This window comes from Mchenga conophoros, linkage group LG15 (genome assembly GCF_057382185.1).
Source record: "Mchenga conophoros isolate Kocher_MC1m ecotype Shallow Benthic linkage group LG15, M_conophoros_male_GT1.1, whole genome shotgun sequence".
In the NCBI taxonomy this organism is placed as follows: domain Eukaryota; kingdom Metazoa; phylum Chordata; class Actinopteri; order Cichliformes; family Cichlidae; genus Mchenga; species Mchenga conophoros.
The window spans coordinates 12,943,858-12,970,623 of record NC_140540.1 but is presented as its reverse complement, the minus strand read 5'-3'; the positions used below and the strand labels follow the sequence as shown (position 1 = coordinate 12,970,623).

Here is a 26,766-nt window from a genome sequence, read left to right as displayed (position 1 = left end):
AACCAAATGCACCGATGAGGCGTCAGCTCCATGAAGCATTGCGGAGGACTCTTTAAAGAGGATGCACTATCTATCCCCCGTCCCCCCCCCCCCCCCCCTTTGACTGTAAAACTACATTCATCTGAAAAATGGTGTCTGTATTTAAATGGCTGTCCCGTTTGTGTTTGGTGTGTCCTGTTTGAGGCGCAGCATAAAAAAAAAAAAGAAAGAAAAGAAAACGCTTAAGGTCGACTTTTTGAAGTTAGACACTAACACTGGATACAATCTTATTCAGCACTTGGAAATGTTTTTGTGGCCTGTAATGTTTTTATTCTGTTGTAAAAGCAAAAAAAACAAAATTTTTAATGGAGTTATAACTATTTAGAGTTGTAACCAAGAGAATAAAATACACTGAATTAAACGGTTTTCATATAACATGACCTAGATGCTTATAGTATAGTTTTACTATAGATGCTTATAGTAAAACTACCAGCTGGAGCCCTGGCATCATAGCAAACAGTGGTGTTGGTTTCATATCTAATTACAGTGACACTTTATAAGGATGTAGAGCTCATACTAAATTATTAAACACTAATGCATGCATCTTGATTTAATGCAGGATTTCTTGTGAACACCTGAAGCTCATCAGTAATAACCAACTCTGTGTACGTTCATTTGATTTGTTGGTGCTTTATCAAGTAATGAATAACATATATTATTTTTCATTTTTCTTTGCCACCAAATGAGATTTGTATTACATAAAATGGTTCATTTGGGGTTAATCTCTCCAAAATCAGAGCAGTGCTTGCTCTCACAGGACATATGAAGCTGCAATCAAACTCCATCTTCAAATTCAAAAGTTTTACATGGAACTGCACGGGTCAAAAGTCCTCACATCTTATATGTGCAGCATGTGGGAGGCAGTGTGCTTAAAAAAAAATAATGTACAGATATGTTATTGTTATGAAAAAGGTCAGACCTTACAAATAGCCCTGAAGGCAAGAAGAAATGGCTTTTTACTTTTATTGTGGTGGCACATGTGATACAAAAGTAAAGGAAAAAAAAAAAAAAGCTTCTGGATCTTGCATTCATTAAGCATAGTGACCTGGCCCAAATACATGTTGTACTAATTCAAGCTTAATCTGTCACAAGTCATAGACTGCATCATTTGTGTCTTTAGCATGGCTCACTCTAGTGCAAGTCCAAACTCAGGGCTGTCTTTGAATAGCTATAGTCCTTATACATCTTGCACAGTATTTATTAAACAGGTACAATAAAGTTAGGATGACTGCACTGGTCCTGACTGACTGTCCAGAGCGGGTAGCGAGACAGGCAAACGGCCCGAAGCGACAACAAATGCACTCACACGTGGAGACGTTTCACCTATTTTATTGGAAAATATTCAAAATAAACAAAAATGGCACAGCAGTATACAAATCTCAAAATGCATATAGCCAGTAGAAATACTGCAGTTCCCTCTGTGTAAATCTCTTGCTAGAAAATCATTTGTGATAATTGGGCAGGTGCTGGTCAATATACACACACGCACACATATGCACGCCTCCTTTTTCGGAGAAGAACACCTAAGTGTGATTTGAAAGTCAACGCCCGTCGTTGCATGTGTGTTTTTTGTGTTTAGTTGGTAGGTCGGTGGTGAGCAACATGCCGTACTGGACGAGAAACGCTGTGGGTCATTACGAGAGCTTTGCATATACAGAACACTCATTCAATGTTACTATATAAATGAATATATTTAAGACATAGCTAAATGATAAATACATCAATATATCCATGTTAGTGGCATTTCCAGACAAAGAAATTGCTATAAATTACTTTCAACCACAGTTACGTGTCGAACATTCTTGACTCTGATTAGAAGGTGAAAACAAACACCGATCAGGATAACTAAACTAAAAGAGGCAGTGAATTATATAATTTTTCTGGGGGGGGGGGGGGGGGATGGGCGATATTGTCAATAAAATGTTTGTTTGAGAGAAACCTGGAGCAGTGAAAAGAGCTTTGGGTTGTTGGGCCAAGCGAGGCTGAGCAGGGCTGAGAGAGAGACCAGGCCAAGCAGAGCCATCCATTTATTTATTTATTTTTCTTTCCCTCAGGCTTGCCTGATTTTGGATGGGGTGTAGTTCTTGTCAACAGACTCATCCTGTAGAAACATGTGCAGGCATCGCTCATTCTGAGCTAGAGGGTGACCGGCCACTCTGGAAAACAAAAGCAAAAGTGGACATTCAAACATGAAGCTTTGATGAGTTTAAACAGGGATGAGCACAAACAGGAAACAAGATTTTGCATGAATTACTGAAATGGACGTGAGAAGTGTGGGGATTTTTTTTTTTTTTTATAAATTGTGCTAGAAGGACAATTATTTAGCATTCAACATTTTTATGCAAGTATTTCTAAAGGATGATATCTTTTGTGTGCATGCTTTAAAAAAAAAAAAAAAAAAAAAGCACAAAAAAAAAAAAAAAAGTGACTCGCCCACTTTTAATGGGTTATTTACAGACTGCACAATAAACTGGTCATGTCAGGTGTTTTGCTGTATTTCAATCCTATCAGACTCCAGTAACATGTAAATGCATAAGGATTGATACAATGCTTTTAAAAGAATTTTACTGAGTATAACTGCGTTTTAAAGTATATATTTACACATATATGCCACATCCTTCAAAAGTGCCACTGTGGCATATGGGGGGAAAACATTTAAGTATAACTTTTGTTAAATTTAGTTAATAAGCAAGCTGAGTAGGTAAGTAAAATTTACTTTCACAAAGAAGCAGTCGTACAACAAAACAGAGTAAAATATGTAAGAATAGGTAAGTGCAGTAACAGCAATACAAAATCTGATCAAGATACAAAACAAACATGTAGTTTAAAAACAAAAATCCAAACAATAAAAAAAAAAAAAACGGTCAAACTACAAAAAGTTTTACAAGCTAACACTGCTTAATAACACATCTAGGTACTCGCCTGTCATTAAAAGCTGCTTCTCATTCACTGTTCAGTGTCTTAACCACCGACGACACAGAATGAACTTCAAACACTACAATAAGTGCACAACTTCAATTAGGCATTCCTGAAGTTACATGGGCACCATTTATAAACAGTTATAACACTCTTATTTTTGTGTGTGTGTGAAAGGCAAAGAATTTCCCACCTTTGTTTGAACCCTTTTAACTTGTCATCTCCCTACGGTCTCTAAAATATACTATACTATATTATATTATATGAGTGCATTCAAAGTCAAACCTGTTTAAATTTAGTGCGCAGTTTCGATTTGGGATAGATTTCAGTCAACAATGTCACTGATTCACTAACAAATAATTTAAACTACTCTGAAAAATAATTACGCTAAAGTAATTTATACTAATGGAGAATAAAGAGCTGATCTGAACTGATCTAGTTAACATATCGGTAGTTTAATGGTTAAAAGTTACTGTTATATATCATTGATATTATTATAAACTATATTGCCACATATAGTAATGTACAGCACAGTACATTTCCCTAATCGGCCAAAAATGTGAAAAAGAGTAACTCTTATTTGAATTTGCCATTTAACCGTAAATTTACGACAACTTTATCTCACATTTACAAACACATTGACAGTCACAAAAACTGTTCACTTGGGAGTAGTAATCCGTTTTCCCCCTTTTGACTCAGAAATGAGCAAAGATATAGAATTAAGTCACACCAAGGCAAACAGGAAAACTAGCAGACTGCCTGTCTCCTTCTACTATTTCACAAAGTTACTCTGATCCTAGTTTGAGGGATTGATAAGAGGCTCTGGAGTATTTGGTGTTCTCAAACGTCTTTAAATCCCAGTAGGACTTAAATGAATCAATATTTTATGACCCCCCTCCCAGTCAGAGTGGTAGTTCTTGTGGAAAATATTGGATGTTTGGGGCTCTGTTAAAGCCACTCTGACATCGAGTTTCCCTCAATGTCCCTTCAGATGACGCAAAGCAGCTTAACGAGAATGAGCCAGTGCACCTGAGACCCTTAAACGGCTCTTTTTGTAAACGACAAACTGCTCAGAACACATCAAAATGATAAGACTACACGCACTGTATGCATGCGTCTTAACCTCTGATAGGAAATATTTCATACAAATTAAGCAGCAAAGGGACTGAGCCAGAGGTCAAATACCAGGGCAGTCACCGGAAACATCAGGCTAGCTACCAACAAATACTGTTTAATAGGTTTGGAAATGTTGATCTGGACGTAAGGCGCAGCAGGAGCATGTTTACAATCTTTAAGCCATTTCCTCTTACCTGAAGCCAGCATTATGTATGACTAGCCTATCATAAAAAAAAAAAAAAAAAAAAAAAAGATTGTTCGCTCTTCTCCTCCTCCTCACTCATTTTGCAGGGATAATCATGTTTAGCATTCCAAAAGATTTCCTCTTCACAATGCTCTCAATCACAGATTTAACAATGCTGCCAGCCACATCAGCCGGTGTTAAGTCTGAACAATAATATGATTAACAGCAGTGTTTCATTCACAGAAAGCACGGGAGGGAGAAATCTTAATTACCAACACATTCTTGTCTCCTTTAAAAATAAATAAATAAATAAATAAATGAAGAAGAAAAAAACCATTTATGGATTTTAATGTTCCTCAACTGTCTTTGCACACTTAATATTCCAACAGGAAACATTGAAGCATTTGCACATGAAACAAAGATAATGGCCAAGTCTGCAATCAAAGCAAATAATTACAATCAGACTGTAACTTTTATTGTTCCGCAGCTGAAAACGAGGACATGCTGGATCAAAAATAAGCAGAGGTGCACACACCATCCCGTGGAACCACGCGCTGTAATTTGAGCTGCAATTAACATAAATTACACATCAACAACAAAACAAATGTGGGAAAAATTATGTTGTGGGGGTGCGCACTTGAGTCCTCTTTGGTTGTTCTTGTCCTTTGCGAGGTAATTATAAAGGAGATTTAAGGAGGATAGTGAGGAAAAAGACCTGCCCGTCTCCGAGGGTTCAGTTTGTTAACAATATGAAGAGAAGTGAAAAAGTTGAATCTAGTTATTGCACAACGTGCTTCATTGTTCGTCAGAGTTAAATAAAATAAATAAATAATTAAACTAGCAACGGCAGAAGCGGAAAACGACTGCAGCTGCAAAGAAGAAATTGTTAAGAAGAAATTGATTTAACCTCATGGACGCATTGTGGGAGAATGGATAAAGACTGAGACGTGGACAGGCTTACTTGTTGAGAAACTGCTCCAGACCCTGTCTCCGCTCCTCGATGAAAGAGTCATCAAATATGCCATCATCTCCTCGGAAAGGAAGCTGCCGGAAAAGAGCTTTCCCCGGGAGAGGTGGTACAACCACCTGAGAGAACAGATTTCCCATTAGAAAGAAAAAAAGAAAAAGAAAGAAAGAGCAAAATTAAAAGTTTTTAATTGTTACAATAAATTATGAGAAATTTGAACAACTCAAACTATTTAAATATGGGTTTTGTCAATGCTTTTTGTGTGTCATTTCTGAAACTGTTTATGGGCTGAACCTAGACAGGGAAGAAAATGTTCTTTAACAACCCAAAGATGCACAAAACTCCCTTCTCTTTCATAGCAAAACACTGCAGATGTGGTCAATGTTATATGCTGATTTGATAAGCTAAGTACTCGAGCAGCCTTTGTGTGGAGTTCACTTCAATGGCTCACCTTGCTCTCCCTCTCCAGCTCCGCTCTGAGCCACTCAAAGTCGCTGTACCGCCTCCGTACAGAAGACTCCTTCAGCTTGAAGATGGGTAGGTTGGTCTATGGACAAACACAAGCCGCAGACTGTTACAGGTGTCACTTTTAAGAGCTGTTGTGATTTACAAAGAAATTGCCCTTAAACTCTGGCTGCAGTTATTCAAATGAAATCACAGTTTTTCAAGAAGTAGCTTGATATACACTAAGAAAATTTCAGGTAAGTCAGAGTGGTTCAAAGTAAAGCTCAGAAAGCTGAGTTCAAGAAATATCGATTGAATCGTTTAGCAAGTGATAGGAAAATCCAGTTTGTGTGGATGATTTCTCCCCCCACATATCTCTTTTTGCATTTTACTGCCATGCTTCGAGTCCACTTGCCCTCTGGGGAGGGACAGATCACTGCAAAATCCATTAAAAGCTGTCCCAAGTAATCACTTTTATCCTGATGAATAAAAGTGATTATGAACCTGTCCGTAGGACATGAGTCGGCACTAAGTGCAAGGACAACAACAAAGAAAATCCTAATCTGTAACCAGATACCAGATTTCAAAGTAATCAAGCACTAATGGGAGATTCTGGACATCGCCATCAAGCCAATGAGTGAGAGAATAGTTATAATTAATATAATTTTGGAGACTCAATCCCACCGTGGAGGTGGCTTACTAAGACACTTTGCTGTTCCTACAGGTTGATGGTGAGGATAATGAAAATGATGCCCGTTTTATTTAAATAAAGTTATGGATTTATCACCACAATGTGATAAAGTAAATCTTTATTTTAAAGCTCAAAAGAATGGAAAATAAAAAGAAAACTGATCAGCAACTATGGGATTGATTTTTACTTCTGACTGTTGCTCAAACTAAGCAAGCAAATGTTAAACAGACTCATTCTTATATAGTGCTTTTTGACTGAGCACTCAAAGCTGAGTACTACTGTCTGACATTTCATATCCATCCATTTTCTTGCTCTCTCGTCCACTTCAGTGCCGTGGGAATTGCATCCAAGCTGACACCAGGTGAAGAGGATACACCCTGGACAAGTCACCAGTCTATCGCAGATTTACTCACTCACTGTATCGATGGGTTTTCATGCAAACAGAGTCATCACCACAGCTCCATACCATTTATACCAGCGCTGAAGCTGCAAGAACTCATTGAAGTGGTCTCCTAAACAATAGGTTTCCCTGCTTAGACAAAGCCTCCGGATCCAGAAACAAAGAAATCTGAAGTGTAATTTACTTTCTGAAAAAATAATTCTTATTCAGGTACATTATACATGTACTAAAATTGTTATTTAAACAGTTCTAACCTGTCACTTTAATGTACATAAAGTTATAATAAAAAGCTGGCATTGGATACTCCAAATACCTGATCTATACAGCTCTGTATACCATTATTATCACTTTGACCTTCTGCTCACTCACTACTGACCTTGAGAAGAGAGGTCAGGGGTTAAATGTGACATATTTTAAATCTTCATACAATACTTTTTTATATGTTGATAATATACGGTGTATTTGTAACAACCACACTTTCAAAGTTTTTGTTAATTTTTTACAAATAAAACATTAAGTTGACCACAAAGACCTTGGTGGATGTAAGCCACATTTTATTGATTTGTTAACATGACCTCACTCTACATGCCTACAAATTCATTCAATTCTATATGTGGGATGTTTACACACGCAATTGTAAACGCCACCAAAAACAGGTAAATATTAAATCAACTGAGGAAGAAAAAAAAAAACCCAGACGGATTGATTGATAATAAAATAATCACTAGTTGTAGTTCTGTTTTCGTTTGCTATATTAGGCCAATTCTGTTATTTCAAGTGTACTGGGTACTTTTATTTGATACAACCACCAAACTGCAAAGCAGTATCTCTGTACTGTTGGAAGTGTTCCTAGGGCTGTGCAATATGACCAAAATCTCATATCCTGATATAAGAATTCTATCGTCCCGATAACGATATAAATCACAAAAATATAACATTTTCTGTAAATTCTGTGAATCTTGGGCAGCTCGACTTGCCGGAAGTGTTCCCAGCTGTGCGTCATGTAGCTGGAGTCGAGTGTTTTAACTAGAGATGGCACGATACCACTTTTTTATGTCCGATACCGATACCGATATCATAAATTTGGATATCTGCCGATACCGATATGAATCCGATATAGTGTTTTTTAATCAACAAAACTGCTTTTTTAAATATCTTGCTGCATTTTGTATAAGTTCATACTCAAGTTTAAAACAACAACTACACTAAAGCTATTCTGTTATACCTGTATACAAAAAAAAATATTTCATAGTTCAGCAATACTGATCAATCTAATAAACTTAGACCTACACCATCCTCCCTATTCTGGTATTTTAAAGAGTACTTAGCGTAAATATTAAGCAACCTAACTAATAGGGTTCCAACTCCCAGCAACAACAAAAATAAATAAATAAAAAATAGGGAACCACCCCTCACGCTCCACCTCATGATGCTTAATCGACGTAATCAACCTTAATTTGATGCAGTGTGAAAAAAAATGCACAGAAATCAATTATTTTTCAAGAAATATTAAATAGATTCAACATCTTTCTTCAACAAAATTGCAGACTGCACAGATGGTACCTTCCCAAAGTAAAAAGTACTATAGCTTACTAGGGTATATATATTAGACTTAATAGTCACTATGTACAGTAATTGACTTCTATTCATTTTACATCAAATTAAAACTTTGGGTGTCAGATAATTATTTATTAAAAGCTCGACATTTTAAATGAGAATAAGAAAGAAAAGTATGTCTTTGTGCCCCCTTTTCCCAGTTAATGCCCTATCGGCCCCCCTGGCTAAACTTTGCTAGATCCGCCCCTGCACAGTTACCAGCCGTCAGCTACGTAGAAAAAAGATCCTGGTGTAGAAATTAATATTAAATAAATTCTAACAACAGCTGATCAAGCTTAAACGTGCTGCTGTTGTTCAGCCGCTGGTTTGCTCTTTCTGGCGCAAAGTGGACCAAAAACAAACGAGAGACAGACTCGCGACAGAAAAGCCGATCAGCTGATTTAAGCAGTTTCACGATTGAAGTAGCAGCCGGAGAGCGAGAGGCAGTCGCTTGTTAAGCTTAACGTGGGAATGCTTTACAAACATTCAGAGATGGACTTACACACTTGCTTTACTTCTCTCGGGGATAACTTTGTCGGAGATGAAATGCCAGGCAGCTGCTCTATCACGTGATGCATACGTTCTGAGGTGAGTTACGGCGTGTTGCAAGTTTTGTGAGGTGCTTTCGTGATATTTAATGGATCGGATTACATTTTTTATTTTTCTCCGATATCCGATCCAGTAATTTAGGTCAGTATCGGACCGATACCGATACGTAATATCGGATCGGTCCATCTCTAGTTTTAACAGATGCATTAAACTATACATTTTTAGACATAAGTTGTAACGGCCGCCGTTTTCTTTGTGAGTATTTATTACAAGGCGTGCTGCGGGGAAAAGCCTGTTCTAACGTTTGAGTCTAAGGTTTATTTTTTAGCACCTGGCGGCTCTTTTTTTACTTCTCATCCGTAAATAATCTGCTCTTTCACGTGATTCAGTTTATTTTGAAAAGTCTCAAGTGGATCTTGAGCTTTATTGTGAAAGGTTTATGTGGAACATAAACAAGCGGACACGCGATGGTGTTACCGTTGTTGTTGCTAACCAAAACAGGCGCTTGTCCGTCAGTAGTGTGGTTATATTAAAAATAAGAGAAAGAGAGAACTTTAAGAAATTAATATAGCCACTACAGTGACCATCAAAACGGTGGAAAAAAAATATTGCCGTAAACAGTTTATTTTGCGACACCACGAAACAAACGATAGCATAAAATGAAACGATAGATGTTTTTATATCGTCATCTGATATATATCGTTATATCGAACAGCCCTAAGTGTTCCCCAAGAGTTAACAAACTCACCAAGACATTCATTTATTGGAAACATGTTTTAAGAAAATGTGATAACTAAAAACAAAACAAAGGTTTGTACTTTCTGTGGCAATCATATGAATATCAGAAAATTATCACTAAAAAGCTTTCAGGGAGAGCTTGAGCTAACTTGAAAGAGCTAGAGAGGAAGGTTTTATTGACTTGGTTTTGGGCATAGCTTTGTCTTATCTACTCTAACTTAGTAAAAAAAAAAAAAAAAAGGAGGGGGGAACAAAAAACTCCTTCAAATTGAACCAAACCGAACAGAAAATTGAAATTGGCCTCAAGGCAAAAAGAAATTCCACATTTTGCTAACCAAGGTCTGTCCCACTCAGAATGCTTTGCCATTTTTTTGTGCGTTCACACAGATGTGTGCATAATTCCAAGTTGCTGTTGACAAGCACTTGAGAGTGAATTTCATTTTAAAAAAAGAGGAGATGTTTCGACATTGACAGAGAACATTGAAGCAAACAGCACATTACGGCACAATGCCAAAGCTCTTCACTATTCCTGACAGCACATGGCCATCCCATGACAATGTACAAACAAGGAGGGAGTGAGTGAGCATTTCATTGGCAGGCTACATTCACAGAGGGTCAGAATTCATGGAAGAAGGAATCACAAGAGCAAAGCAATTGAGCAAGTAGGTGCAGCATGAATACAGCGCGAGCAGCAGACTGATCGATAAGCAGACGACTGTGACTGTGTGCGGTAAAGGGGATGGAGAGTTAACTAGAAGGCTGAGTAAATGGCTGAACAAAAGAGAAAGGAGGTGGGTGTACGTGGTCATAAAGAAGGAGCAGAGATACTAGAGAGGTTGGAAGCTTTGCCTGCTCTATGCAAGACTAATTGAAGAGAAGGAAGACCAGGAGTGGTCTTTTCTCTCTCTCATGGTCTCCCCTTTTCAGTCTTTTTCCTTTTTATTTCCCTTGATCTGCAAAACTAAGTCACATTTTCTGCCCTTGAGACTCCTCTTGTGGTGTTTGAATGGGAAAAATATGGGCATTTGTTTTCTTCAGTCTTTGCTCTGTCCTATCCTCAACCTTCAAAATTATGGATCCCACCCGAGTTTAGTGGGCAAGAACAAACTCATCTGTCACACCCTTAGCAATGATGAAGAGAGTCGCCCATCAACCACGACTGGTTTGATGTTTAACTGTAAAATAAATGCTACCTGGGCAATTTACTCAATCGCACAGAATGTTTTCTTGAGCTGATGATTGGGTTAAAATCTGGACTCGTATAGACACACTGATCTTTCACATGACCCCTTCATCAATATACCCCACCGTCTTCCAAATGTGGATTTGAATACTATTACAGGTGATCTCACTTAAAAAGTCAGTGCTTTTGGTCCATTGAGTTTTCCTGATTTATTTATGAGTTCAGCTGAACACAATTTTCTTTTGCTTTCTTACCAACCATTTCAGTATTACAGTAAAGTTGGCCATCTATTGATCGTTTATCTTATAGGATATTCTCAGCTGACCGTTTCCTTTTCAATCTCACGGGACTTCATAACTGTCAAATGGATCACCTCAAAACTGCAACTGATACACACTAGAGGGCACAAATCACCTGTGTACAACTAAAAGGTTTGTATACATTAACTTGTCAGCATAATAACGCATAATATAAGATCCAGCGATGGACCTCTCTATGTCAGAAATCTGCAAAGAATTATTAACGTTTCACAGACAGGATGCAACAACACTAATAAACTGCAGTAAATAAGAAAGCCCTGTATGCCAACATATAATAAAAGCTTCTGAGGTGGCTGTGGAAGAGCAGGTAGAGTAGGTTGTCTACCAAGTGAAAGGTTGGTGGATCAATCTCCAGCTACTCCAGTCCATCTGTAGAAGTATCTTCAGTCAAGATACTAAACCCTGATACTGATAATTGCCAACGTTTTTTGCATCCATCAGAGTTTGAGTGCATATAAACGTTAGATAAAATTGCTTAGGCATAGATAAAAGCACTGCATGAATGTATGGGATTGAGTGAATGAGAGTTGTAGTAGAAAGCTCTTTGAGTGCTCAAACTGAGGAGAAAGGTGCTATACAAGTACCTGTCCATTTACATTTAGCTTAACCATTTTCTAGCGGTTTGCTCTGCCTTTTTTCTAACAAGTTTTCATGACTCTGCAGACATTTTTGTGTTTTAATCTAACTGGAATTTCTAACTGAAATTGCAGGAATAACTGATCCCTCAACACTGACACAAGTATGCCCAAGTAGTGAACGTAAGAGTTTACTGAATGGAGTTGAGGCATTGGTATTTAATGATGTAACTGCTGAAAGATTTATTTTTCAATGTTTAATTTACATGGCAGATGAGACAGGCAGAAATATGTGAACTGATAGGCAACAAAGCACATATATGAAAATAGCAGATACTGTTTGTGTCACAGAGACTTATAGTACTTTAAAGGTCACTCCTCAGTTATTTCAGGTCAACTATACAAGGCTTACATGGACATTAAGTAAAGATTGAAAAAAAAAAAAAACCAACACAACTGCAGGTCAAACTCCTTAGTCCATTCTGCACCACATGCAAGCTATTTACATTGTGAATGCACTAACCCTGAAACTGCCAAGCATTCAATTCCTTGAAAAACAGCAGTTAGGACACTGGATCAGTTTCCCAGGCATGGATTAAGCATAGCCCTAGATTAAAAAGATGTTGTTGTTGTTTTTGTGAAACTGATTTATTGTAATAGCTATGCTATGGCGTTTAGTAATGTCTTGGCCAAAATGTGCAAGGAATTCCATAAAAAGACCTTATCTATATGGGAGAATTCGTTGATCTAAAACCTGTATATACCTTTTATCACTGATGCTGGCCTTTCAGATGTTCAAGCTGCCAATTCCACTAACACACCCCCATACCACATGCATACAGGCTTTTGAACTGAGCGCTGATAATAAGTCAGATGGTCACACTCCTCTTTAGTTGAGAGGATGCAGCGTTCATGTTTTCCAAAAAGAGTTTGAATCAATGATGAATTCAATGTGTCTGACCACAGAACAGTTTTCAACTTTGTCTTATTCACAAATCACAAAGGATCGCAATATTTTTTTGGGAATTGGGGTTATAAACAAGCTGATTTGAAAACAAAGTTTAGTCCCCCTTTTCCCCCCTTAGGACGAATACGCCAAATCACATCAATAAATATTAACTGATGTAATATTCAGAGCCTGGACTATACATAAAAAAGGAAATTCGTAAGATTATTTTAAATAAATAAGGCCACATTTATTACATTTAAAACATAAAACCAAGTGAAATAACCTGGTTCAGGTGACACTGTATTAACTGTAGGAGTATTTCCTTACACTGGGCACAATATCTGCCACTCCCTCTTTCAACTGTTTTTTTTTTGTGTGACTAAACAGCCCACCAAAAAACTTCCTTTTTCAATTATTTCAAGTTCATTCCAGGTGAAGCTGTCAATGAACCCCTCACTCCTCCTCGTTCTCAGGTCACAGGAGAAGTGGATTATCTTAGCTTTATCGCCCCAGTGCTCTAGCATTAACTCCGCTCTCCTCTCACCGTGGTTCGTCCCTGCTGCGTCATGTTACCTCACAGCATGGAGCGCCACAAAGTTAATCCCCACCACAACAGATCACAGTTACAGGTAATCTGCCACCACCGTGACTCTAATCCCATCACGTGAACACAGAAAACACTTATCCATGTGCGAGCACACATTGACAGAGGAGGTATGCAGGCACAGGTGTTAGGCACAGGATTTGACCAGTCACACATTTAACAATGTAAATATAATAGTCCAAAGCATTCGAGCCTGCTTGTATGCACACTAGAACCCGGACCACTTATCTCAAGACAATGAAGCAAGCAGTGAGAGTGTAAGGAAAGAAAGTCACCTGGCCTTTCAGTTCCCTCACCCACCATAACCCTGTGATTAAGAGATTGGCCTTTCAGGACAAGGGGAGGAACGAAAACGACAGAACTGAAAAATGAGAGGTCTCACTCATGCTTTCTCTCTCTAACACGAACACATAGAAAGAGGCGGTGCGTGAGAGCTCTACAAGTCAAAGATCAGGTTTCCCCGGCCTCTGTTCTTTTCACGGCTGGTTAGAGGTTAGGACCAGGGTGTATCAACTTACTAACCCCTCACAGTGATCAGAACAGGGGACCAGCCCACACCCAGTCAGGTCTTAGGATTTTATTAACTGATTTTTTTTTTTTTTTTTTTTTTAAAAGGGACACAAAAAAAAAAAAAAGAAGAAAAAAAAAAGATGCTTTCCTCACTTTGTAAAAGACAGATACAAGAGGAAAGCCAGACAAAACAGCAAGCAAAAGGCACAAATAGGACATTTGCAAAGGTAGAAAAAATACAGAAATGAGAAATTAATGGCCACATTAAAAGCAAAGGTGGAAAAATAGATTTTTAGACATCATTAAAATAGGAGCATAAAGCTACATGTACCTCCTTCAAAGTGGATCTACTTGCTTCACTTTCAATTATGAGTGTTCAAGGTGCAATCTACGCTCCATAGGAAGAGCATGTGATTCATAATGTGTGGGACACAATACCTTAGGCTCATTGAAAATGGGTTGAAAAGAGGCAGAACCCTTAAAAACAGCGAGACACAGAGAGAGGGAGAGAGGGGACAAAGATCACTCATCTCCTGAGAGAATAGTTCAAGGCCACCATGCATTAGCTTTTAGCAGGATGGATTAAGTCAAGTTTGAGAGTGCACATCCTAAACCTCCCCCATGCCCCCTTCTCACCCCTCCCATATAGTCCCCTTTCAGAATAATAGCATTAAAAATGGCAACATAATACCATCTCATTGCATCATATTCCAAAATGGGAAAAAAAGACCCCGAACAAAAGAGTTGGGGCTATGGGTCTCTTGCTCTCGCCTCTCCATGTACTCTCTCACTCGTTCCCTCGCTTGCCGGCCTCTGCGGCCTGACAGCCTACCCTCTCTCCGACTCGCCTAGCTGGCAAAAAGCTGCTTTGTTGCCATAGTATCAACTCCCACTTTTGATACTGTCATTTCAAGTAGGATATGGTAGCCTTGATACAATATGTTCCCCATTTCCATTAAAATAGTTGTCGAAGAGGATACTGTAGACTTTGGATTACACTTGACTGTGCCTGACAAGCCTCCCCTCCTCCCCCCACAATCCACACACACCCACACACACCATCTCTCCCCATTTTATTAATGACCAAAGGCCCCCGCCCTCACCCTGGTGCCCAAATGGAAAAGAGAAAGAAAGAGAGAGGGAGAAGCTATGGGAGAAGAGAAGAGGAGGGGTAGAAGACTGAGTGAGAGTGGGAGACACCGCTATAAGAGCCCTTTTATGTACTCCTATCCATAAACAAAGTGAGATCCCAAAGTTCGCTCCCCTGAATGTGCTCTCTGGATGAGATGGGAACCAACTAAAATTTTGATAATATCCATCACCCATTCCTCCTACTCCACACACATACACCCCCATCCCAGCTCCAACCCCCTGTTTGCTGAGGGTCCAAACAAATACACTATGCTGTATTGAGGGGAGGGGGGTCCGCCAAACCAGACACTACACAGAAAAAAGTAAAAGACCATTAAGGTGATATGTTCCTCTCCATTAGGAACATGAAACATGTGCAGAAGCATAAAAAAAGCAACCATAAGCCACTTCAAAAACTACCCTTAAAACGAAGGGATTTGGATTGGAACAGATATCCATTGTTTCAGCATGACCCCCGACATTACGAGTCTGCTCATGCAAAATGAGATATCCGCCTCCTTTCGGTGTGAACTTAGCTTCCACTTCGTTAAAAAACTGATGCATAGAGTGAGAGATTGATCCCATTAATTTCAAACGCCAAACGCAGGCCCGTCTGCCAACAAGTGACTATGCCTCACAGCCACAGTAAACAATGTTTAAACAATTTGTCTCGCCACTAACTTTGTGAGCATCCCAACACCGCCGGTGAGTCACAGGCAAACTGAATGACTCTTATTTCAACAGTCTCGGAGCAAACTTCATGATTTCAGTTATCATGGGGAACAACGGTAACACGGTATGAACCAGGAAAGTGACTGCACACAGCTGGGAGTAAAATGGGAAAGTAAGCAACAGGATGAAATCTGGTGAGGGGGTGGCTTTCTGCCCTCCCATGGGTGGGGGGGTGAGTTGGAGGGTGAGGATGGGGAGTAAATGCTCCAGCTCCCCCTCACCACACACACACCCACCCAGCCACCCTGGCCTGGTTCAATTCTTCTCTTTTCTCAATGAGGGGATTAGGCAGACTCTCTCACTGCGGCCACAAGAGCTCTCTCGATTTCGGGGTGGATAGCGGGACAGCAGTGAGAACAGGGGAAAAGGTTAGGAACGGAAACAGTACAGAGCAATGAGATGATATATTTCAAGTATTCTGAAATATTAAAAGAAAGGTAGATGAAGAGGGGGAAAGAGGGGAAAAAAAGCAATGAAGGGGCAAAGCAAACACTACGCATTCCAGACCTAGGCCTTGTGGCAAACACTCTTTAATGGCTGGAGATGGAGTAAAACGCTTCCAAAGAAAGCTAAAGAAAGGAGAAGGAGAGAAGCAAAGCTAAGTTGACACCACGTTTGTTGAGAAGTGAGGGATGCACCGCTTCTTCTGTGGTCTTATGCAAAGCAGGGTCACACAGGGCTATGAGGTGCACAATAATGCTGATTACACGCATATGCTAATTATTACACGCTAATCAAGTACAGTAGCCTTATATTCAACGCTAATGCCTGGAGACAGCTTCTCTCCTCTCAACTCGTTTCTTAAAGGTAAAGGAAAACGACTAAATACTTGAGGGCTGGTAACCAATCTAAATACTCCGGGCCAGTAACTACAGGGGTGTCAGTCAACCAAGATGACAATTTAGAGATGAGGAGATGGAGCAATCAGATGAGCCTATAGTGACTGTCTGACAGTCTGTGTATTTAAAATCGAACACAAAAGGTCCAATAATAGTTACATTTATACAAAATTGCCTGGCTTATGTGGCAAAACTGACAAGCCTTTAAAAGGAGTTCTTAAAGCTTGAAAATACTGTAAAAAATACAAAGTTTACCTCGTGGCTAACCCAGCTAAAATGTGTCTTTTTTTCGTTTCTCGTGAATCTAACTGCCTGCTTGTTGTGTCTGCATGTCAAATAAGACTTATATTTTAACATTCTCACAAAATTCCTGATGTAGGCATGACATTTAATATCTGACAAAAGCAGCAGCAGCTGAATCAAACGGTCCAAGGTTGTCCAAGTTGTTCACCATGGAGCTTTCACTGAGATTATCAGCACAGGCAGACTGCTAAGTTGTCACTGAAATAAAAAACGTTCAAACTTTTCATTGTTCTAAAAAACTCTTAAAATCTATAGTTTTATGACAACCACGTCAACTCCCGTTTCCATGTATGATATGATTTAAAACTCCAATAATAGAGCACGCGACCTTTAGTTTATATTTACATTTTTATTTTGTAAGACATTTATCCTATCAACACTGTGGGTACTGTGCCATAAACAGGATCAAAGAAAAGCATTTGCAGATTTAAGCAGGTTTGATGTTTCAAAGGTGGATTGCCAGATACATTTAGGTCCATAAGTATTTGGAAAATGACACAACTCTTGTCTCAGGACACAACCACAGTGGACTATAAATCAAACTATCGAGACACGATAGAAATGCAGACTTTCAGGGGATTTACAGACATTTTATACATATAAATTTCTAGAGGCTCTAAGGTAATGATAGAAGCTAACCATTTTAAGGAGTGCTTTTAATATGCTGTTTCATCCTGTGACTTGCTTTGACACATTTGCTCCAAAAGGTGTCCAACTGATCTCTCTAACCTTAGCTCTGTCTTCAGCAAGTGAAAAGCATGCTCTATTTACTTTAGATCTGGAGACCGACTTGAAGAAAATAAAAGAACTTCACAATATTTCTTTGAGTTGAGAAACACTTGAGCTGCTTTTGCAGTGTGATTTGGGACACTACTCATTTGCACTATGAAGTACTGTTCAATCCATTTTGCAGGATCTTTTGAGTGAATCTCAGCAGAAAGTATAGCCCTGTAGTCTTCACAATTCATTCTGCTACTTTTCAACAGTCACATAATAAATAAACACTAATTCCACTGACAGTCATACATGAAAGTGCCATAAAAAAATGTCTCCACCATGTTTGACAGGTAATATGGCATGCTTTAGATCATGAGCCACTTCTCTCCCTCTCCATTATTTTCTCTTCAAGTATGATTGAAGTATGCACACCAGTCATTCTGGTACAAGTTCATCTTGTTTGCGTGTTTCAAATATTATTTCAAAACTATGCAGACTCTTCTAGATGGTTTCTGACAGTCTAATCAGGGCTGCTTGTACTTGAGTGCAACCAGTGATTTGCACCTTGTTGTAAACCCTTTGTTATTTACATTTATGAAGGTATCTCTTGACTGTAGACCGCCTCGTGGCTTGGTTAGATGTTGTGAAGCTGCTTTCCTTAACCATGGAAACCCCCTATTTTAGTTGTATTCTGTAGTCTTTCAGACCTTTTGGTGTTGCTGATTTGGCCAGTCTGATCATTTCCATCTCTCTGTTAGGTTTATTTTAGGTTTTCAACCTATTGCCCTCCTTTACTTGCGTCAGCATCTTTGTTTTTCATCTGCTTAATTTGCAATAAAACAACAAGGGAACAGATCTCATCTGACAAAGAAAATGTCAGTCAGTTATTAATTATTTTTGAGCATCTAAAAATGGGAAAATGTATAAAAATTGGTTCAAGGCTTCTTGAATTAAAGCTGTCACCAAGTCATGAGGATGCAGGTGCATCATTGCAGTTCTATCACATCTGGAGAGTTTAATTAAAATCCACAGCAGTTGTGGACAGAGGCAAAAAAAAAAAAAGTGTGATTTTCCAAATATGTCTGTGAAGGTTCTCAGTCATCCAGGTCATCGTAGTCAAAGGAGCTTGCAAAGAAAAGCGTCTGGACTTCTTTAAGTTACTTGAAGACGTTTCAGTTCTGAACTGAAGAAGCTTCTCGGATGAGAGGTGAAACGTCTTCAAGTAACTTAAAGAAGTCTAGACGCTTTTCTTTGCAAGATTTTCCAAATACTTAACTGAACTAACTATTTTGCCAAATATCGCAATTACAGTGATTTATTTCTATAATTACAAGTTCCCAGGAAAAAAAAATACACTTCATCTTTGAGAACAGATCTTAAAAAGATACATTTGTTCTTTTGTTGTTGTTACATTGCAACAGTTTTAAGACACAAAAAGCCTAACAAAGGTTAGTGTTGGAGTTAATGTTGACTATGATTTGTTATTTTAATAGTTTGATTTTGGTTACTAGTGATCTGTATCAACACTGAAAGAAATGTATCAGCTGACCTCAGCTATTCAAGGCTAATTTTTACTCTGACCACAAAGTTGCAGTAACAGAAAGATACACAGGATGTGTTTTGCAATTGCTGACTCTCTAACAGTTCTCATCCTGACCTATTGCTCAACAACACTGTTGCATTTCTACGCAGCATTAGCTGCCATCCCAGAATTTCACATTTAAAAAAAAAAATGTACACTGACAGCCAAATAGATAGTAAAGTGACAAAAATAATTCTTTATACGAAAAAAAACAAAACACCTTTTGTTCTCCTCTACAAGTTGGAGGAAGGAAGTGTGTTGTAAGGGGGTGGGTGAAACTGGACAGGATCAGGCAGCATCCTGCATCCTGTCTTTATAGCTCCAGAGAAGCTGACTCAAAAGTATGCTTTCCTTTAGGCTTCTGGTGATTTGTCACGTCAGAAAAGCTACAAAGTAAAATACTATACCAACCAAAATGTTCGCATTATGTCCCAGTGCACCATTTAGTCATACAGGCCAGTCCTCACCTCAGGATTGTCATTAAGTGTGACCAATACTGTTATCTGTGGTTTGCACTCGGACAATGGGGTGTGGCTGGAGATCAAATGTTCAGAAAGACGTTAAGTCTTTGAGAAGGTTATGTGTTTCGCTTAAACCGAGGTTATATAACTGCAGTTTATTTGTAGACATGTTTCAGCTGCGCTGTGGAAAAACACTTGAGGCTAATGTAAACACACACACGCGCGCGCACACCCCTTCTTTCCCGGAGCGATGTCGCCGTCAAAAGACACAGACACCGTTTCCGTTAACCACGTTATCAAACACTTTTAATTAACATGCAGTCAAACAGCTTTATGTACACCAACAACGTTGAGCAGACAGTGTAACGTCAGGTAACCGTGCAGTCAGATAAAGGCTGCTAGCTTCCTAGCAAGCGTCGACTAATTCCTTTAGCAACGGACAATTTGATACTTCTTAATAGCCCACACTTTTAAATATCGACCCTTTGAATGTCTTAGTGGGGGCAAAAATCGCGATGTCATAAAAATTACAACTTTCTGTGACTGCAGAAAAGATATGTTTGCGTGCTTAGGTGTGTAGCTTAAAAGCTAGCGCCATTTGCACTTGTTACGGTAGGCTCACCTTCAGTCTGACTTCGTACGTGGTGTATCTGCCTCTGCCCACCCCGACCGTCTCAGGGTTGCTTACATCAATCTCTAGAAAGTTACTCGGAGGTCCATAGGCGTCATTTAAGTTCTGAGGCTTGGTGTAAAGCCTTCTTGTATCAGCTATGGTTTCAGCCATGTCTCCCTTTCCTTCTAGCAGCCTGGGGATTGCGTGAAGTTAGTCAGATTAAGAATATGCACGTCACCTTGATGGCCTTCAAAATAAAGGATTTTGGTGAATGCTGTGTATGTAAAATGAAGACTGACGTTAAAATACGGTCTGATTTCCTGACTTATCCGAGTTTAAAGATGAGATATATTGTTATTTAATTTCTCCACGTGAATGTTGTTCTTGCTAGAGCTAAAAATAAAAATTTCATAGTTTATTCTGAAGGCAAACCACGCAAATTTCGGTATCACCCAGTCACTTACTCTCGCCAGCTTGAAATGCCGTAGAGCTGAACTTCCGATCAGCTGAGGTTCAGCTGACGCTTCTCTGTCACCCCCCTGCTCGATTTATTTACAACCTGCCAGCGGGCACATTACACACATCGATTACTACACTACAGACACAAACGTGTTCATTTTACCCTACAACCCAGATCAAACACAGCTAATAATATAAAGTGACTGCTAGAACGGAAACTTGTTACTGTCACACCCCAAGCGACCGAAATATAGAAATTTAATGGTCAGTATTATATTATTCTCCTTGAAAGACCTAGTTCACAGGGTTAGTCATAATAATTGGCAATCAATAACAGTTTATAGTCAAAAACGGAGAAAGAAAATCGACATAATACAGAATACAAACTATAAATTTTATAAAAATGTATAATTATATTGTTCCTTTGACGCAAAATCTTATAGGTTTATGTGTATAGATACTATAGATTTGAGATACATTCGTGACATTTATTTAAATTTGAAGTATTCTAAACGCCCCTTCGTCGTGCTATTGCGAAACGCTTGTGTGGATGAATCTCAATAAAGTTTTAGCGTTTTGAAACATCATGGCGACTTACACGGCTGCTGCCGCTGTCAGTCGCTCACTGAAGTTTTTCCTCAAAGACTCTCCTTTGATTTCACGTCAGATTTGTTGTTTGTCGAGCAGTTTCTCTGGAAAAGGTAGGCGACTCTGCGCCAACGTGCAGAGTCTAACCCGTCCGGGAAATGTTTCAGACTGTATTTCCTCTATCTAAATTCCGTGTGCTACAACTACACATTTATTGCTACGACATGTTTTAATACAGCTTTACTGGAATCATATTATAACATCTAGATTATACTATATCGAGGCATATTTTATGTTTGCATGTAACACTGACGTGTTCTGGTGTAATGCTTCAAGGTTACAGTAGTTGGAGGGCATGCTGTTCATCTGCATCGTCCTGCTCGTCGGATCCTCCAGCAGCAGACACGTGTGGCTCCAGTGAAACTCTTGTGCACTTTGATAGCCTCGTTCAGGGTGGCTTCCTGAGGAGGGATGCCCAACAGAGACGGGTTCTCCAGCAGCTGGCCCAGCTGCAGCACACCCTCAAGAGCTACAGTAACAGTATCTACTTGAATCAAGACATTCTAAACTCAAAAGATGACAGCAGCCAACATCACAGTGGCACCAGAGCAGGCGAAAACAAAGGCAGTGAGCTCACTGAAAAGGTAATGACATGATTGTTCATGTATCATCACAGAGAAGTTGTGCTGACCATGGTTGGAGTGAATAAGGCAGGTTTGGCTTTTCAGAGAAGCTACAACTTGCCCGTTTTTTTCCCCAATATATACCACAGCTAGTCAGTTACTGCAAAAATCAGGACTTTTTTTCTTCACTCTATGTATACTTACTAATATAATACACTCTTCTATTAGGTATACCCCCCTTCCCCTTCAGAAGTGCATTATGGGCTAGATTAAACAAGGTGTTGGTAACATTTCTCAGAGATTTTCTTCCATATTAACATGATTGTATCACACAGTTGCTTTAAATCCATGATGCAAATCTCCTCTTCCACCACATCACAAAGGTTTTCTTTGAGTACAGCAAAATCACTGCCATGTTCAACAAACCAGTGTGAGAGAATTTGAGGTATGTGACATGGTGCGTTATCTTATTAGAAGCAGTGGTTACACTGTGGTCATAAAAGAGACATGGACATGGTGAACAATAATGCTCAGGTGTTCAAACAATGCTCATTTGGTACTAAAAGGCTGAAGATAATATCCCGCAGACCTTTACCACCAGCTGGAACTGTTGATACAAGTCAGGATGGAGCCATGCTTTCATGTTGTTTACACGAAATTCTGAACCTACCATTGAAATGTTGCAATAAGAATTAAGACTCATCAGACCAGGAAACATTTTTCTAATCTTCTATTGTCCAGTCTTGGTCAACACATGCGAATTATAGCTTCCGTTTTCTGTTCTGAGCAGACAGGAATGGCACTTGATGTGGTCTTAGCTGCTTCAAGGTTGGACACGTTGTGTGTCTAGAGACGCTCTTCTACATACCTTGGTTGTAACACATGGTTAAGTGTATGACACTGGTAAATGTCATCTTCTTCTTTCTTCATTTGATTGAGAGATACGTTTTTTTTTGTAGTTTTGCTTCTGTACACCTCAACCAAAGAGAGCTTGCGTAGTTTTGAAAACAAATATTTAGGTAAAATAAGATGAACTTGAATGAAAATAATGAGACAATGAGAAAAGTATTTTGGCATTGACATAAATGGTTCTCTGTAGAACTGAGTCACTTGTGATGACATAAATGCTAATAGAAGTAGGAGGATTAATCGCGAAGTGTGATGAGCTATACTCTCTGTTCAGATTCAGGCAAATGCTGCAAAACTTGATCGGTCAGCGCTTCACAGTGCAAACAGATAATGACCCAAAAGCATCCTGCAAAAGCAGTCCAAGTTTCTCCAGGCAAGGAAATGCAATACTCTTCAATGACCAAGTCACTCATCTGATCTCAACCAGCTTTTTTCAGTTACTGCAGACAAAACTGAATGTAGACAGACTCGAGGTCGCTGCAGTAAAGGCCCTAGCAGATCATCTCAGGGAGGAAACGCAGCATTTGGTGATGTTCATGGGTTTTAGACTTCAGGCATTGATGCAAAAGATTTTCATCACGTTATTTTGTCTAATTAATCTTGAACCTCTAAAAAGGGTACTATGTATAAAAAAATAGTTGTAATTAACTTTGCATTAACTGTTTTTGGAATTTAAAGCTAAAAATCTGCACTTCAATCACATTTCGATTGTTTGATTTGAAATACACACACACACACACACACACACACACACACACAGTGGCGGTGTAAAAACAATTCTGTCTTTCAGTCACAAAATATTTTATCTCAGTTACCTTGTATTTATCAACTGGTTAAACTACGGGCATATCATACTGGCATAAAGGCCTGGATGACCTCTAATTCCCTACCTCTGAATTCAGACAAAAAAAGGTCACAGTACTCAGACCTAAAAAATCTTAGAAAAACAGTGTCTCACTAGAAATTCATTTTAGATATTTCACTTTTACATGGCATTACCTTGGAAAATATCTAGCACTGCTTTCTTTCTTCTGCACAATGTCCTCAAAATTAGAAACATCCTGTCTCAGAGCAACACAGATTCCTCACTTGTAGGCTGGACTACTATAATTCATTAATATCAGGTTGTTCTAAAAGTTTCCCAAAAAGCCTTCAGTTGATCCAAAGTGCTCCAGTGAGAGTACAAACAAGAGCGAGAAAGAGAGAGCATATTTCTCCTATACTGGCTTCTCTTCACTAGCTGCCTGTTAAAGCCTGAATTAAATTTAAAATCCTTCTCTCTGCTGATGGTTGCCCCTCCATAAACCTGGTTTTGCTAGAGATTTCTTCCTGTTAAAAGGGAGTTTTCCTTCTCACTATCACTGTTCTTGTTTATAAAGGGTCATGTGACTGTTGGGATTTTTCTTTGTTTTAAACATTGTAGGGTTTTTACATTACAATGTAAAATGCCCTGAAGCAACTGTTGTTGTCAATTGGTGCTATATAAATAAATCAAATTTATTGTAATTGAATGTAAAAAGTTAAAAAAAAATGCATTGTTCATTTAACTGTAATAATATATTTTATTGTACTCATGAAATATGATATTTGTTTTTATCAAAAGGTGCATCATCAAACCCTTGATTAATTTTAAACAACCTCATGTCGACATTTTTGAGCACTAGAGTTGAACGTAAGAACAACAGACTTCACTAGAGGTCTAATCACTGTGGCCTAAAGCAACTAGCGACTCAGTGTTTCACTGTATTTTAAACAAGTTTCATTTTCTGCGAAGAGACGGATGAGCCATGCGGACAAACATTTAAAACACTCTAAACTCGAGGTTCACTTTGAAGTTTTTTACAGCGCTTTCAACCACATCTCACACAGTCTTCATCATCAGGGAAGGTAGTTTGTTACACTATTAAAATATACCTGCTCAGTAGCTGTTATAAAAAAATTAAAAAAAAAAAAGCTTGTCAGTCTGTTGCATGGCAACAGACTGACAAGTGACAATTGAACAAACTCCATTCACCGATGAAGACCATGCAATACTGTTGAAAGCCTCGGGGAAAAAAGCTAATGAGACAGTCTTGAAGGGTATTTATACTCCTTTTCAGGGTCAAGACCAGTGTTATTTCTTCAAAATATTCCTACATAATAAATAAAAATTACAAAAACTGAAAGCATCGGATTTGCATCGTTTGGATTAGGATGCATTACGCTGGACATTATTTGGGGAACAGTTTAGGATTCATAAGGCAGCATAGATATGTCTGGATCCGGATTGTCGTTGGATTAAAAAGCACCACTGATATCTAACATATGGACGGACTTCACAGAGTCGACTTCCCTGTTCTCCTGTTGTATCATCGATGGTGGCCGTGGGGCTCAGGTCAAAGGGAGGGTAGGGGTCTGGGAAGTTTATTGTGCATGTGAGTTTTGGAACGGCATAATGCAGGGGGGCTGTTGTTGTTTTTAGGTCAGGGGAGCTGACTGTCTACTATTTGGTGGTGGGAGTTTTTTTGTTGGTTGGCTGGCACAGACACACAGAGTTAGGCACAGATTTTGGAAGGCAGCAGGGAGGACCTCCCGCTGGGCCCGTCCCGGCACCCCTCTCACTCTCTCACCGTCCCCGGGCAGTAATGAGGGGATCCCCATTGTCTCAGCCATTCTTGTCCTTTTTGCTTTTGATTTGGGACTCTGACAAATACTTTGGTGGTAGGCTATCAACACCACCACCACCAACCACCCTCACACCCACCCCTCTCCTTTTGCACCTTACTTCTTGCTCTGTCTGTCACACACACACACACACACACACACACACACACACACACACACACACTGACTGGAGTACTTATGCAATTATTCCAGTTTGAATCAGGTCATACCACTGTCCTTTTGGTGTCTGTTCTCTCTGTGAAAGTGCCGCCATTGTCCTCACTAACTGATCAAGTCTGTGAGGAGAGTACACTTGACTTAATATTGACCCAATGTGGCGTGGTTTTGCGGATGGTTGGCTGACAATGGGCCATTGTTCAGTGGGATCCACCCTCTTCAAGACAGACCTGCATCATGGAGTCCTCCTGCACATGGTAGGCCTCCAGCAGGACAGTTGTGTGAGTTAAACTTGACTCGGGCTCTGACGATCTTAGCCGACCATGCCTCTGCAAGTCATTTTTGGCAGTGGTCAAAAGAAGTTCTTCCTAAAGCCAAAATGACCACGTCCTGCATGTGAACTTTCCACTCATGTGCCAGTCTATATCCTGCAGCATGAGGTGAGACGAGGCCACAGAGCTCAGTTAGACAGAGTGGCTGAGGGACGGTCTTGTCCTTCGCCACTCTGCCGTAGCAGAATGGTTTCCAGCCACTGACAATTACCCCGCCATGCTACAGGGCAGCTTGGGAAGTCAGGGAGAAGTCACACACTGTTATGCCAGAGCAAACAGGAAAGGCTTGTTGCTCTTCCAGTACTTCACATCCAGCCCAGGACAGGCAGTGGATGGAGGGGTGGGTAAAAAGTAGAGAGGGGTGGAGCGGGAATAGACAGAGAGAGAGAGAGAGAGAGAGAGGTTGGATAGCAAGCTTGTTTTTTAATTTGGATTTCAAACTGCCATTGTCCACATTTTACCAGAGTCAAGTGCCCCTTGTGCATGGACACTGAGTTCGGTGGACACCGAGTACCATCCTCTAACTAAATTAAATTTAAAGAGACCAGTACTTTTTTTGTTTAGTGAGTGATTAATTCCAAAGCTATTTGGTGTTGCCCGGTTACAGAGATGGACGATCCTGAACAACAGAGGTTTTTTTAAAGGCGATAAAAAGATCCATAATTTGGCCACCCATAGATATTCTTCACATTGTTATTACAGATGATTAAGCTGACGGCACATTCGTTCACATGGCTTGGGTCCTTTTTGGCTTTACTCGATATTCTCAGCTTCCACACAGAAGATTTTTATTTTTTTTTTTGAAGCAAGGATCTTTTGATAATAGGAGGCAGGCAGCACAATGACTTCCAGCAGCACCTCAATGCAACAGTACCG

The 26,766-nt window shown here is 39.4% G+C and overlaps 2 protein-coding genes across 3 annotated transcripts in view; one reads left to right on the top strand and one right to left on the bottom strand.

Annotated features, from left to right (window-relative positions):
• Positions 1 to 1,352: 1,352 nt before the first annotated feature.
• snx3 (sorting nexin 3) lies at positions 1,353 to 20,384 on the bottom strand. The gene is made up of 4 exons (XM_085245767.1): positions 20,169 to 20,384; positions 5,674 to 5,769; positions 5,217 to 5,341; positions 1,353 to 2,195 (listed from the first exon to the last, which is right to left on the bottom strand). Exons 1-4 carry the CDS (start codon positions 20,328 to 20,330, stop codon positions 2,090 to 2,092), a joined length of 489 nt encoding a protein of 162 aa, XP_085101893.1. The 5' UTR covers positions 20,331 to 20,384; the 3' UTR covers positions 1,353 to 2,089.
• Positions 20,385 to 21,060: 676 nt separating this feature from the next.
• afg1lb (AFG1 like ATPase b) overlaps positions 21,061 to 26,766 on the top strand; it is a 30,322-nt gene continuing 24,616 nt past the window's right edge. The window contains exons 1-2 of one of the 2 annotated variants that reach the window (XM_085245765.1): positions 21,061 to 21,319; positions 21,543 to 21,850. In XM_085245765.1, coding sequence (XP_085101891.1) covers positions 21,205 to 21,319; positions 21,543 to 21,850 — 423 coding nt within the window. In that variant the 5' untranslated portion in view covers positions 21,061 to 21,204. The remainder of the gene's footprint in view (positions 21,320 to 21,542; positions 21,851 to 26,766) is intronic. The other variant, XM_085245764.1, reaches the window with a different exon arrangement.

Coding starts and splice junctions, on each gene's coding strand:
- snx3 (XM_085245767.1), bottom strand. CDS start 20,330: ATGGCTGAAACCATAGCTGATACAAGAAGGCTTTACACCAAGCCTCAG. Junction 5,770..20,168: donor CGTACGAAGTCAGACTGAAG/GTGAGCCTACCG, acceptor GTTTGTCCATAG/ACCAACCTACCCATCTTCAA. Junction 2,196..5,216: donor CTGGAGCAGTTTCTCAACAA/GTAAGCCTGTCC, acceptor TTTGTTTTCCAG/AGTGGCCGGTCACCCTCTAG.